Source organism: Saccostrea cucullata, unplaced genomic scaffold (genome assembly GCF_032062105.1).
Source record: "Saccostrea cucullata isolate Sc308-1 unplaced genomic scaffold, CSIRO_AGI_Scuc_v1 ctg9632, whole genome shotgun sequence".
In the NCBI taxonomy this organism is placed as follows: Eukaryota; Metazoa; Mollusca; class Bivalvia; order Ostreida; family Ostreidae; genus Saccostrea; species Saccostrea cuccullata.
In genome coordinates this window covers 4,667-17,609 of record NW_026925315.1, presented here as the reverse complement: position 1 = coordinate 17,609, position 12,943 = coordinate 4,667, and the positions used below count along the sequence as shown (strand labels likewise).

Genomic DNA, 12,943 nt, shown 5'->3' with positions numbered 1-12,943 from the left:
AAATTTTCAGTAACATTACTGTTAGACAGTGTAATTTCCTTGTAAGTCAAATAACTCTGGAAAGGGCATACATAGGTTATATAGCAAGTTTTATGGTTGATACAATGACCAGCAAATGATAATAATAGATTTATGATTTATCTTTTTATAGAATATAGGGAAATAAAGAAGATAAAGATACTCTCTTGACTTTGTCAGCTAAATCTACTTGTCGGATTTCAATTTTTACCGTACGCACTTATCGACATGACTTCTGAAACTTGAACCACCTTATACGTGGCTGTATTTCGTAAGGACTACGGTCAATACAATGACCTTGTCAGCAAATACAATTTATCATTGAGTCATATGCTGACTGGCATTTTTAATACTAATTGTTGGGGCCATTATTTATACACTGAATTTACGACAGACTTTTTCCTGTTATTTCCCGATTCCACATGAATAGAAGCACAGAGCGGCTGTGCCTGGTCGGCTGGGGATGCTCACTTCTCCATGGCACCTGATCGCAGCTCTGATAATTTAGATGCCCGTTTTGTTCTGCTCCAAAATTTGTACTCTGAATTTTCTAAATTATGGTTTTAATATTTTTCATTAATACACGACAAAATAGCCATTTTTAAGTTATAAGACTAAAATTAAAATTTGTGAATGTGCAATCATATGTCAATCAAACCCTCCCATAAATTCGAAGTTTCAATAACTTTAAAACATCTTCTAGGAAAAATTGTTTTATTGAAGAATGAATCGCTGAATATTTCATGGTTTTTTAATTAAACTAGCAAACATTTCGCTCCATACATATAATTTTCAAATCGTTATCCTTGAGTTTTATTGTATTAAAGATCGTAATATCATTTCACGTGTATTCGTTATTATAAAGTAAATTGTGAGAGTACATTCCTTCTTGGCCAACGAAGTATAGAAGGGATGTACTTTATTGCCTTAATGCTGCTTTCATTTATTTAATATTTCTATTAGTTTACTGCTTTTTAAAGTTCTATAGTCGATATGGTTGTCCTCAAATTCCATTTATAATTTAGTTAAACCCTGACTGACGTGTCTAGGTAATAAAGGCAAAAATATGGAACGCCATCACTGCCTTATAGCATACAACTATGCATTTATTACGTCAATTTATCATTACGTGATGTGAACATATCTTTACGTTATGTCCATTTTTTCTGGGATGATGAAAATATATCTTAACATTATGTCAATGCTGTATTACATGAAGTAAATACATCCTTTCATTATGTCAGCACTTCATAACTTGAAGTAAAAAATTCATTATGTGAAGTGATAATGTGTTTACATTGTGTTAAAATTTTATTACGTGAAATGAATGTTTCTGCATCATTTCATTTTTTTAATATGTGAGGTCAAAATTGCATTACGTCAAGTAAATTGTGTTTTATAATTAAACTTATCATCACATGAAGTCAAAAGCCCATTCCTTTTTGGGAGTGTATATTTCTATTATATCAAAGCATTATTACGTGATATGGATTTATCTTTATTTTACGGCGAGGGCATCATGATGTTAGGTGAACACATCTTACCTTTATGTCAGTGCTTTATTACGTGGTGTAAAAAGTGTATAACATAATGTGAACATATCTTTATATTATATCAACACTTTATTACATTATGTCAAAACTCCATACCGTGATGTGGATATATTATAACGTTATGCCAACTCTTTCTTATGTGATTTAAAAATATCTTTATATTGTGTTAACTCTTTATCATGTGGATTCCAAGTTCATTACCTGATGCAAAAATACATTTACATTATCTCAAAGCTGTATATCTAGTATATAATGAATGTTGACGACCGTGTTTTAATGACTGGTAAGAAGGGGGGGGGGGTCGTGATTGATTAGGACAAATTACAGGCACATAATATCAACCCCCCTCTTTTCCCAGACATAACTTTACTATAGAAAATGTAATGTTCATTGAAACTGTACAGCCCCTTACCCCCACTTCTTGTTGAAATATAGTCCACTAAAGGTAATATAATATATCTGGAAAAAAATAGGATTGATTGAAGTTGGACCACTCTCCCCGAAATAGGATTTTCGGACTTGGACATTTTTTTCTTGGCTTGTCTAGTTTTTTCGGATAAATGATTTTTTTTACTGGCTGACCTCCTCTTTCAAAAAAAATGATGCTACGTCACTGGAGTTAGTAATTTTTTTTTAATCATTCCAGGGCCAGAATTCTATTACAAAAATCTACCAGTTGCTCATCTATATCAATTGAATATGCCTTAGTAAGCATGCATGGGCACATATCAGTGGCAGATATGGGAATCTTGAACGAGGAAGGGGGCGGTATATGGTTGGGGACCAAGGGCGGAAAGCGGAGAAGCTCTCAGGCTTTATAGTTTTATAGAAAAAAGTTTTCAACTTAATTCAGCTAAACTTAATGTGAAACTAATGCAAAGTCCTACAAAGTTTAAGACTTTTATAAAAAAAAAAAAAACAATTCAAAATAAAAAGAAAAAAATGATTGCTGTACGACTCATAATATTTTATTTATTTAATTATCAGATTAAAGTAAACACCATTGAATTTCGACGTGACTTTAATTCAAAGTCGCAGTGTTAAGGCTTTGCATGTTTCAAGATTGTCAATCATTTGTCGCTTAAAGTTTTCATTAAAAGATGTCATTCCGAAATCGCTGAGAATCTCTTCTACGACAGTTTTCTCTCCCGCCATTTTAGTGCTTGCGGAACGCGGAAAATAAGTTATGCTCATATAAAGGCCGAGGATACCCGCGTTCGCATAACGTAATAGTGAATCGACATAATGTAGAAGAGTGCGCACAGTATGGCATGAGCTTTTCACATCAGTTAATAAAAACTAAGATTGTCATGAAAAGTAAACATAACGAAATGCAAGTTGACGAAATAAAATTGTAGTATGTGTAAATGTCATAAAGAGTTGATATAATGTAAATGAAAGTTAACACGATGCAATATTAGTGTGGGTTAATGTCATAAAGAGTTGACATAATGTAATGGAAGGTTGGCACAATGCAATAGTAGGGTGGGTTAATGTCATAAAGAGTTGACATAATGTAATGGAAGGTTGGCACAATTCAATAGTAGTGTGGGTTAATGTCATAAAGAGTTGACATAATGTAATGGAAGGTTGACACAATGCAGTAGTAGTGTTCTGCTATAAGGCAGTGACGGCGTTCCATACAAAAAGGTAATGATTCAACTTTTTTGTCATCTTCCTTATTTATGATACATAAAATTATTACCCTGTATATGGATTTTGTTTCCCAGATGATTCAAGAGAGCGTGCTCTAAACAAATTTTAAAACAATGTCATTTGACAAAAAACATTGATGTTATAAGGAAATCGACAATCTTATAATATTCTTTAAATTCAACATTGCGCAAATTCTAGTGTCGATAAAAGAACCTTTTCAGTAAATCCACCTATCGTAAGTCGAATGTTGGATGACTTTTTTCAAACAAAGCAATAGACCATTATTTTCACACTGAATATTCAGCGTTCCATTTGCCTGATCATGTCAAGGAATATGTGGCGAGAACGTCCGGGACAGAAGTCAAAGGGAATTTTAATCCTCCGCAGCACTTGATCCATTTTTTTTGTTGTTTTAGAGGTTTTTGTTTGCTTCGCTCCAAATTAATATTGGTTGATTCTTCAACTTAGCTTAGTTGAGTGCTTTATATTTCAAAATGACCCTTAGACATCAAATTGCAAGAACAATAACAATTTGTGAGTAGACAGTTGCATAATTTCAGAACCATAAAAACCAAAAAGGAATGATTGTATATTGCAATGGATGTTTCTTGCGAAATTAATTGATTATTAAGTCCTCGAGTATTATTAGAAATGAAACATATGTAGATAACGAACAGTATTGAAGATCAAAAGTCCATGAAACAATACAAAACAGGAGCAGAGCAAACATGGACCTCCAAAACATCAGAGGTGGGATCAGGTGCCATGGAGGAATGAGCATCTTCTGCCCATCGGTGCTTCTTGTCATGATCGGGAAATAACGGAAAAATCCGTCGTCAATTCAGTGTATAAAAAATTAACTAACAATTAGTATGACAATAGAGACTGCTGATGTTCTTGTTTCATCAACTTGTTTGCCAATAATTTACCTCGTTTTAGAAAATTGTTCATAGGCAGAGCATGCTCTTGCGTATTGACGCAACTGAAATATATAAACTCCGTATGCAGGTGATGAAGGTATATTGCTGGCTTTGTTGCATAAGTAAAGTAAGTTGACGATAGAAAAGTTAGTCATCACGTTTATCATAGAGCTTGGTTGTTAGATTAACATTAACATTAATGTCTTTTTCAAGTAAAATATCAAAGTATGAAACAGATGTGTCAGACTCTATGGTATCTTTTATCTCAAGCTCACCGGGATATATCGTATCGAAATAAGAATGAAAATCTACAGTACAGGGACCCGTTTTACAAAAGAATTTACGACTAAGTCCAAAAACTTTAGTTGATATCAAAATTATGCAAAATTCATGACTTTTTTAAAAATTGCTAGCATAAGAGTACCTTTCTACAGACCTTTTAAAAAGATCAAAATAATTTTCTATTTAATAAAATTTAGAAAGTATTAGGCGAAATTATTAAATTTTGGTCTTAGTCGTAAGGTCTTCTGTAAAACCGGCCCCTTATCGGCCCTGATTGTTACCTTTAAGCTGGTATTTCTTTTCAAACCCACACAGACGACGTCATATATTCTACCTATCAATGTATATAGGAAGATGCATCTAAAAGTCTGTTTTTTAACTGTTATATTCTTATATGTTTTTTTTCTCTCTCTTTCGATAAAATGATGTTGAATTTATTTTCTTTCAAAGTGTAAATTCGCTATGTATAACTATATATGTACTCAAAATAGTGCGCAACGAAAACCTGAGTTTGCCACGTTACAGTTGAAGTTTATTTTTAAGACATTGCTTTCATAGCCATTTAGCATACTTTGCCACAAAAATTTTAAAGAGAGAAAACAAACCCATACAACAATAATAAATTTAAAAAAAAACATTGTAAATGAAACACATTTTTAATTGTCTTAATTTTCTCATGAAGTTTGATAATGACAAAGAAGTCGATATTTGAACACGAAGAAAACCGCTTTATTTCAAATAAAACTCTCAATCATTATCTTGAAACACTCGAATATGGAGACTTTGATTGCCTTTTTCGTTAGTAAAACATGAATATCAGGGTTTATGCCGCAATATTAGGGCACTCTGAAAGATAATGGACCAGATTGGTACGGCTAATATCAGTAATATGGCCGTGGACGACAGGAATGAAATGCCCACGGCATTTTCCTCTTGAGATGAGAAGATGGAAAAGCAAGAAATATAGCTTTCCTGAACATGGAGACTTTTTTATTATTCTCACAGTCAGTTTAGTGTTTGCAGATGTTCAGATCATTTATGTATAATAAAAATTGTCTAAGATATCTACAGTATTGTAAATAAAAAATTCAATTTGTTCCAAAAGTTGCTTATTGTGTGTAAAAGCACATTGCATGTTTTGTTTTTTTCACACCATTGTAATTCTAACATACCATCGTTTAGAAAATGATGTGTAAAGCGGTTAGAAGTACTAGTGAGCCCCATGCTGTCAAATATAGAATTTCATATCAAAGGAATATAATAAAGACAGAAGACAGACTAGAAGTACAATTTTTTCTTATAGAATTTTGTTGAAGAAATTATTAGAAAGATAAAAAAAATATGTTTTCAAGTCCTTTTATTTTCATTGTATTACAATCACACGATCATGCATGTCGCGATCTCCTCAGATTATACAATTACTTATATTTCTTAAAGTACAATGCTATAAGATTGCACATCTTTTCATAAAAATGTATGAAGAAAAATATCACAATGACTGCATGATGTACTCAGAACTTAGGTTATTTGTTGTATTTAAAATGAGATTCATTCTGCTTTCATGATGTAAAAATTTATTTTTAATATTCCTTAGTTCTACAAAATCTTACATGCATTAAACTAATCTTTCTTTATTTTAATTATAGGTAGTTGGAGAATTTCACAAAGTTGTAATGGTTTCAAGTTAAATTTGAAATCATTGGAGTAAAATTACGTGATGGGTGGAGTAAGTGACGTCAGTCTTCAAAATCACGTGGACTATCCCTACATTGTAGTTGTCATTGGGTACCTCGTAACCTTCAGTCTTGCCGGATCCATTGGAAATGGATTCGTCTTTTATATTTTCTCCAGAAAGAGAGAAAAATCAACAACAACCATTTTTATTCTAGCTCTAGCTCTGACAGATTTCTTCACCTGTTTGATAATTATTCCATTTACTATTTATTACGAAGTGATGGCAAAAAGAATAAACAATGATTTACAATGCAAGATATATACCTTTCTTATTACGTCCAATATCCCATTTTCGGCTTTTATTATGGTTCTGATCGCGTTCGATCGATATTTCAAGATTTGTCGACCTTGGAATCAGTGTTTAGACATTAGGATGGCCAAGAAAATAATCCTGGCAGTTCTAATTTTTGCTTTATCTCTAGGAGTAATTCCTTCACTTACGCACGGAGTTTATCCAATTTCGGAGACGACTGCGACAAAAGAAAATGTAACTGCTCCTGTAATTGGTAGTGATGAGCAGTTCTCTTATAATGGAATGGAAATGGAACCTCAAAATAACACCCATGGCGACGATACGCTACATAAATTTAATTTTCAACGAAATGATTCGAATAATTTTTCCAATATGAAATTAGCTTATGAGGGGTATTGTATCCCCGTTTACGATTATTTTGATGAAAGATTCATGAGGAATTATCAAAACTTTTATGCGTCTCTATTTTTGATATCATGTGCGTTTGTTACCGTTCTATACGCTCTAATCTTCAAATCCATCACATTGAGAAGGTACAGGAAAAGTCAACGCGCAAACAAAGGAGCAGACAGACGGACAAGTCACACAATAACGAACACGTGTACGACTAAACTAACAGCCAATGAAACCGTAGAAAATGAGAACAGCCGGAGACTGATGAATAATAATTACGTCACAGAAAGCAAGCGATCCGTAAGAAACAAACTACGATTGGCCAACATAAAGACTGCTGGGATTTTGTTTGTAGTGACTGTTGTTTTCATCCTTGCCTTCTTGCCAGCATGGCTGATGTCCATTCGTGTGATTGACGCCAACATTATTGTTTATTACTTGTATTTTAGTCATAACATCGCGAACCCTGTTATTTATGCATTTTTCAATGTTACTTTCAGGAATGACATAAGAAATGTAATAAATTGTAGATTCTTATAGGATAATATAAAAATATAGCCCTTTCATGATGTCGACTCATAGATGTAACACCTTCCCTTGAAGCATATCGGCCAAGCAAAATGCTTTTCTGTGAAGTTGCTTTAAATATCTATGGATTGACTGAACAAAAGGGCGATATTTGTGATATTTTTTTTTTTAAAAAGGTGAAATTCGTTACATTAAAAATATCATTTTAAAAAAGAAATTATGAATGAGGCGATTTTAAAGTTAATCACCTTATTAATAATTATTAAATGATAATTCGTCTTATGTTCTTAATATACTCTTACACCGGGAAACCGATATTCTGCAGTTAGTACTTTTTTTTCAAAATGGATACAATATCATGTAGATTTAATTAAATAAAGTTCAAGAAGTTGAATTAAAAAGTTTTTGAGATCAACAATTTCAATTCATGATTTTAAACAAAGAAACCGAACTTATTCACTGAATACAATTTTATTAGCGTTTATTATTCCATAATATACAAATATATTAAGGAAGATTGCAAAGTTAGATTGAGGAATTGGATCAAAGGAAATTATATTTATTGGTTTATCTGGTTTAAAGCATGTTTGATTTACTACATATATCCAGAACATTGCTCTTTTTGCTTGGCTTCAGTTGATGAAGGTTGATTAGATTTGAGGCATTCGGTGAATGTATTCACTTGTATGCACATTAGGGAACAGATAAAGGCAAGTAGTCAGCTTCCGTCTGCATATTACTAATAAATTAAATAAGATAGGGACTTGGAAATCCCACTATGCGACGGGCTACTTTATTCCTATGCAAGATGAATGTTCCTTTTCCCTAATTCTTAGAATTTTTTTTCAAAATCAAAAGGAGATTTCAATACATATGTATTTGAGGTTAAAATGATTTGCGGTGTACAAATCTAGCTTTGTAATTGAAATAGGGAGATAACGATTTTTCAAACTCCTAGGTCCATTCAAATAATTCAAATCAGGGGCAGAGCAATATGGACCTCTAAGTATCAGAGGTTGAATCAGGTGACATAGAGGAGTGAACATCCTCTGCAGACCTGTCAAGATCGGGAAATTGAAAAATATAAATGTATTGCAAAATTATGACTTTAAATGAGACTGTTTATATACTTGTTCCATCAATATTTTTTTTTTCAATAACATAAGCATTCGTGTGTTGACTTTCAACGTCTAAAGCTATAACGTGGAGAAATTTTTTTTTTTTTAGGATGTGGATTTTAATAAATATTCCCCAATTGTGCTGCGCCATTACTTAGATTAGATAGATGTTTTTGTTTGTAGCTACTACTGTATAAGCAATGAAGAGAAAAGTTACAAACGCCAGAATTTACGCTTCTCAGTCATTCCTTTAAAAGGAAAACATGACTGATTCTATCAATCATGAGGATATACACATGGCAAAGAAAGATAACATACTTATTTAGACTCCTGTAGGAAAATTTGCGAAATTGTGGAAAATTATCTGATAGATGAAACATATGGAGATAACGAACAGTATTCCAGATCAAAAGTCCATAAAACAATACAAAATAGGAACAGAGCAAACATGGACCTCCGAAACATCAGAGGTTGGATCAGGTGCCATGGAGGAGTGAGCATCCTCTGCCGACCGGTTACACCCGCCGCGTGCTCCTTGTCATGATCGGGAAAAAGCGGGAAAATCCGTCGTCAATTCAGTATATAAATTATGGACTAACAATTAGTATGAAACACGTCAGTCAGCATTTGACTCAATTATAAATTGTATTTGCTGACAAGGTCATTGTATCGACCATAGAACTTACGAAATGATGACTTTAAACGAGCCTGCTGAAATTTTTGTTTCATCAACTTGTTTGTAAATAATTTAACTCGTTGTAGAAATTGTTCATACATAGAGCATGCTCTTGCGTATCTAATCAACTGATATATGTTAACTCCTCTTGCAGATGATGAAGGAATATTACTTCATAAGTAAGGGAAGTTAACGATAGAAAAGTTAAATTTTAGTTGTAGTAATTAGGAGATTAAGACGGCTGAATCAAATATTGTCAATCGATTTATTCACTTGATCTTATCTATACATGGGTATTTGTTTTCAGGTAGACTTGGTTGCTAGAGCTCAGCAGGGAATATTATGTTCAAACATTTAAAATTGATGTAAGATGTATATTTAACATATTTTTAATTACTCTATGTTACTGGTTTATCCTTATACTGTGAATCGAAAAAAACTTTCTGGAACCAGGTGCATGTAACTGTTTTATGAATATTTGTAGCATTTATTAAGATAATTGAAAAAGAAATACATTTCAATGTACAAATGTAATTAGCTACTTAAGGAATAGAAGACAGCCTTGTATTCTCAAAATATTACAAATAAAAACATTTTCAAAGACTGATTGTTTTCAAATAAATGGAGGTCGGAAAGGGTACAAGACAGTTATTTAAAACAATTAATTTGCGAAATCTTTTTGGTCAGTTTGTTTTCACTTCGCGAAATTCATTGTGCATTCAAATCTTTTATAGCCTTTCCGCCACTCATAAGTGTCATCATTTTTTCCTTCATCGTTATTTTTGCAGGAAAACGTATCAACTCTAGCTGCATACATGTATAAGAGAGTAAAGTAGATTAAGTAATTTTTGATTTTAAGGTTGAGGTTGAATAGAACTTCATTTTGATATGCCCGCTTTGTAATGTGAAATCGCATATTAAACATTTTTCGGAAAAGACCAGGTATGATTTTTTTTTCTTCAAAATTATTGCCAACAGAAAATATTTCTGAATTTCGTAATTGAGTGAAATTCACAGAGAGCAGAAGCACTCATAGATTTATTGTTCGCTACAGAAAAAAAACTTTGTTAAAAATATTATTTTTAGTATGCAACTTCTTTCTGTCCGTATCATATATATATATTTTTCAAAGGGGGCTTTTAATATTGTTCATCAATATTCTATAATATATTTACAATGTAGTCTGCTTAAACTGCCAATATGTGTCTCCTTTGATATGAATTTGCGTAGACATACATACATGTATATGTAACGCAAGGAAAAAAAGAAACAGAAACCGGACTGGCAGAAATATGTATTTTTATTAAAGTTCAATGGCTTTTAGAATATTTCTAACCCTGGGGTTCGTTGCTTTCTTACTATTTCGTGTAAACATTATTTGATTAATGAAATTGTGTTGATCAATCACTATGTAATAGGTGGGAAAATAGTGTAATGTTCATATCGTAGGAAAATATAAAATATAGTTTAATATATAAAAATGACTATCGTGGGATACATGTATGTAATCTAATCGTAGAAATAGCTATCGTACCATATTGTAGAACTGTTTTAAGTTTGTTCTGTGACTAGTGCAGAACTGTAGCTCTCCGAAAAAAATATATTGATATTGCTGAGAAGGTCCTTGTATCGGTCTGTCAAATTTTTTTTTCGGAGAACTACAGATCTGCAGCTAGTTCTATGACATATTGTTTACAGTTTCACTAAAATATATCATAAATTTTACATTGTGAAAGTAACATTGAAATGTTTTAGAATGAAATATGAAATAACGGACGGTATTCAAACTTGTAAGTCCATTTAAACAGTAAAAATCAGTAGGAGAGTTAACACAAACCTCTAACACATTATAGATTGGATCAGTTGCCATGGAGGAGTAAGCATTCCCTGTCGACCTGTCACATGCGCCATGTGTTCCTTGTCATGACCAGGCAAACAGAAAAAACTGTTAAAGTTTCAGTATGTAAATGATGGTCCATCAAAAAATATGAAAAAACGCAGTCAGCGTCTAACCTAATGATAGCTTTTAATTGCTGAGAAGGTCTTGTATCGACTATATAATTTGCAAAATTATTACTTTATAACGAGACTGCTGATATTCTTGTTTTATCAACTTGTTTGTCAATAGCTTGCCTCGGTTTAGGGATTGTTCGCAAAAAGAAAATGTTTAACTGAGAGACTTAATTAAAACCCATATTTAGGTGATAAGGGTACTAGTATATTCCTATATTTTAAGTAATGGAACTCGATGAATGAAAATTTGAAGTCGGGGCGTTTATCATAAAGTTAAGTTGCTTAATTATGAAACATACTGTCATATACTCTTTAGTCTTTTATTTTAAGCTCACCGGAATATAACTATTCTGAAACTCGAGGATCGTTTTAGTATCATCTTCAGTGTATTTGTGTATACGATCAGAGTGTTTTTTCACAAATTTTTGCTAATAGTTAATGACAACGCAAGTAAAACCACAGTATAGTTCCATTTTTATTGGGGAAAAGGTATCAATAATGTGAAAAAGCCTGGACTTAAATTTAATGCGTAGTGTGTTTGTTTAAAGTGGTCAAAATTTTGTGATTTCAAATTTTCTAAAAGTAACTTGAAATGATGAAAATCCACATGCATCTGAGTTACGCCACTTCTAGAATTTATTGTTTACAGAACTCCTTAAATTCCACATTCACTGTCATTAATATTTATCGAGGTGCGAAGAAAGAGGCTTGGTACATGTAGAACATTCACATTTTAGATGTCGACACTATATATTGATCCCGCTTTATGGACAAACACCACCAAATATATTTTCCCATAAACGTCCATACAAACTTGAGCCCCTGTCACTGATACATATATTGAATTTTGGGCAAATGACCTTTTTGCCGTGAAAGTTCGAGATACTGGAAAACAAAACATGCCAAAAAAAATATACCGTGCCGTTGCACTTTTACTTTCAAATTCCATTTGTTAATATATTCGATCAGTGCATACTATTTATGCAAGATATATTACTGTATTCAGCGGCAGCTCACACAAATTGGTCCGACCAAAATAGTCCCATCATGATAAGTAGATAAAACATTATTGTTCATGATAAGAGTAAAATTGTGTATGTCATACGTTATAAAAATCAAAAATAACGTCAAATTATTATTAGAAAATCACTTTCCCCCCGAAATGCAAATAAAAACTATCAATATTCCTACGCTCGCTCCCTCCTCAGCTTTTTACTCAAGCCCTAGAGGGGCTTGAGTTATCTAAAACGATGCTAGGTCATCGATTTACTTAGTTTAAAAACACAAAAATATATTATTTTAATAGATAAAAATATTTCTAGAAACAAAAATGAAGCTTATCTTGAAAACGTCTGTATATTCAAAGATATTAAGTGTTAAATATCGGATTCTATTTTATGGCGAATGAACAATGAGTAAAGCTCCGCAGCCGCAACAGTTTCTATACAGAAATTTTGCGCTTTCCTTCGCGTAGGAATCTCAGGTAACTTTAGACGGTCGCCGACAAAGCATCCTTGGACGAGTCCACTGCAGACTCTGAAAGGTGACACAGGTTACCCCATCGTTAACAACGCATGGTCAGAAAATTTATGGCTGCACCCCCCCCCCCACAACTAAAATTGCTTTTCACAGGCCTGCAAATGATGTGTACTTTGAGTGACAGTAAAATAATAGCACAAAATCAATGTTAAATTCTCGTATTATTTTAAGCTTTGGTAACGGAACCTATTTTATAATAACTTCTTTTGGATTCTTACGGAATATGTATTCGATATGCCGCCCAGCTAGATGAACCTCAT

General features: G+C 32.7%; 1 protein-coding gene across 1 annotated transcript; it reads left to right on the top strand.

Annotated features, from left to right (window-relative positions):
* The first annotated feature begins 6,093 nt into the window (after positions 1-6,093).
* Positions 6,094-7,418, top strand: LOC134268599 (neuropeptide Y receptor type 4-like). Its single transcript, XM_062750859.1, has one exon. The coding sequence runs from the start codon at positions 6,147-6,149 to the stop codon at positions 7,347-7,349; it is 1,203 nt and encodes a 400-aa protein (XP_062606843.1). The 5' UTR covers positions 6,094-6,146; the 3' UTR covers positions 7,350-7,418.
* Positions 7,419-12,943: the final 5,525 nt, after the last annotated feature.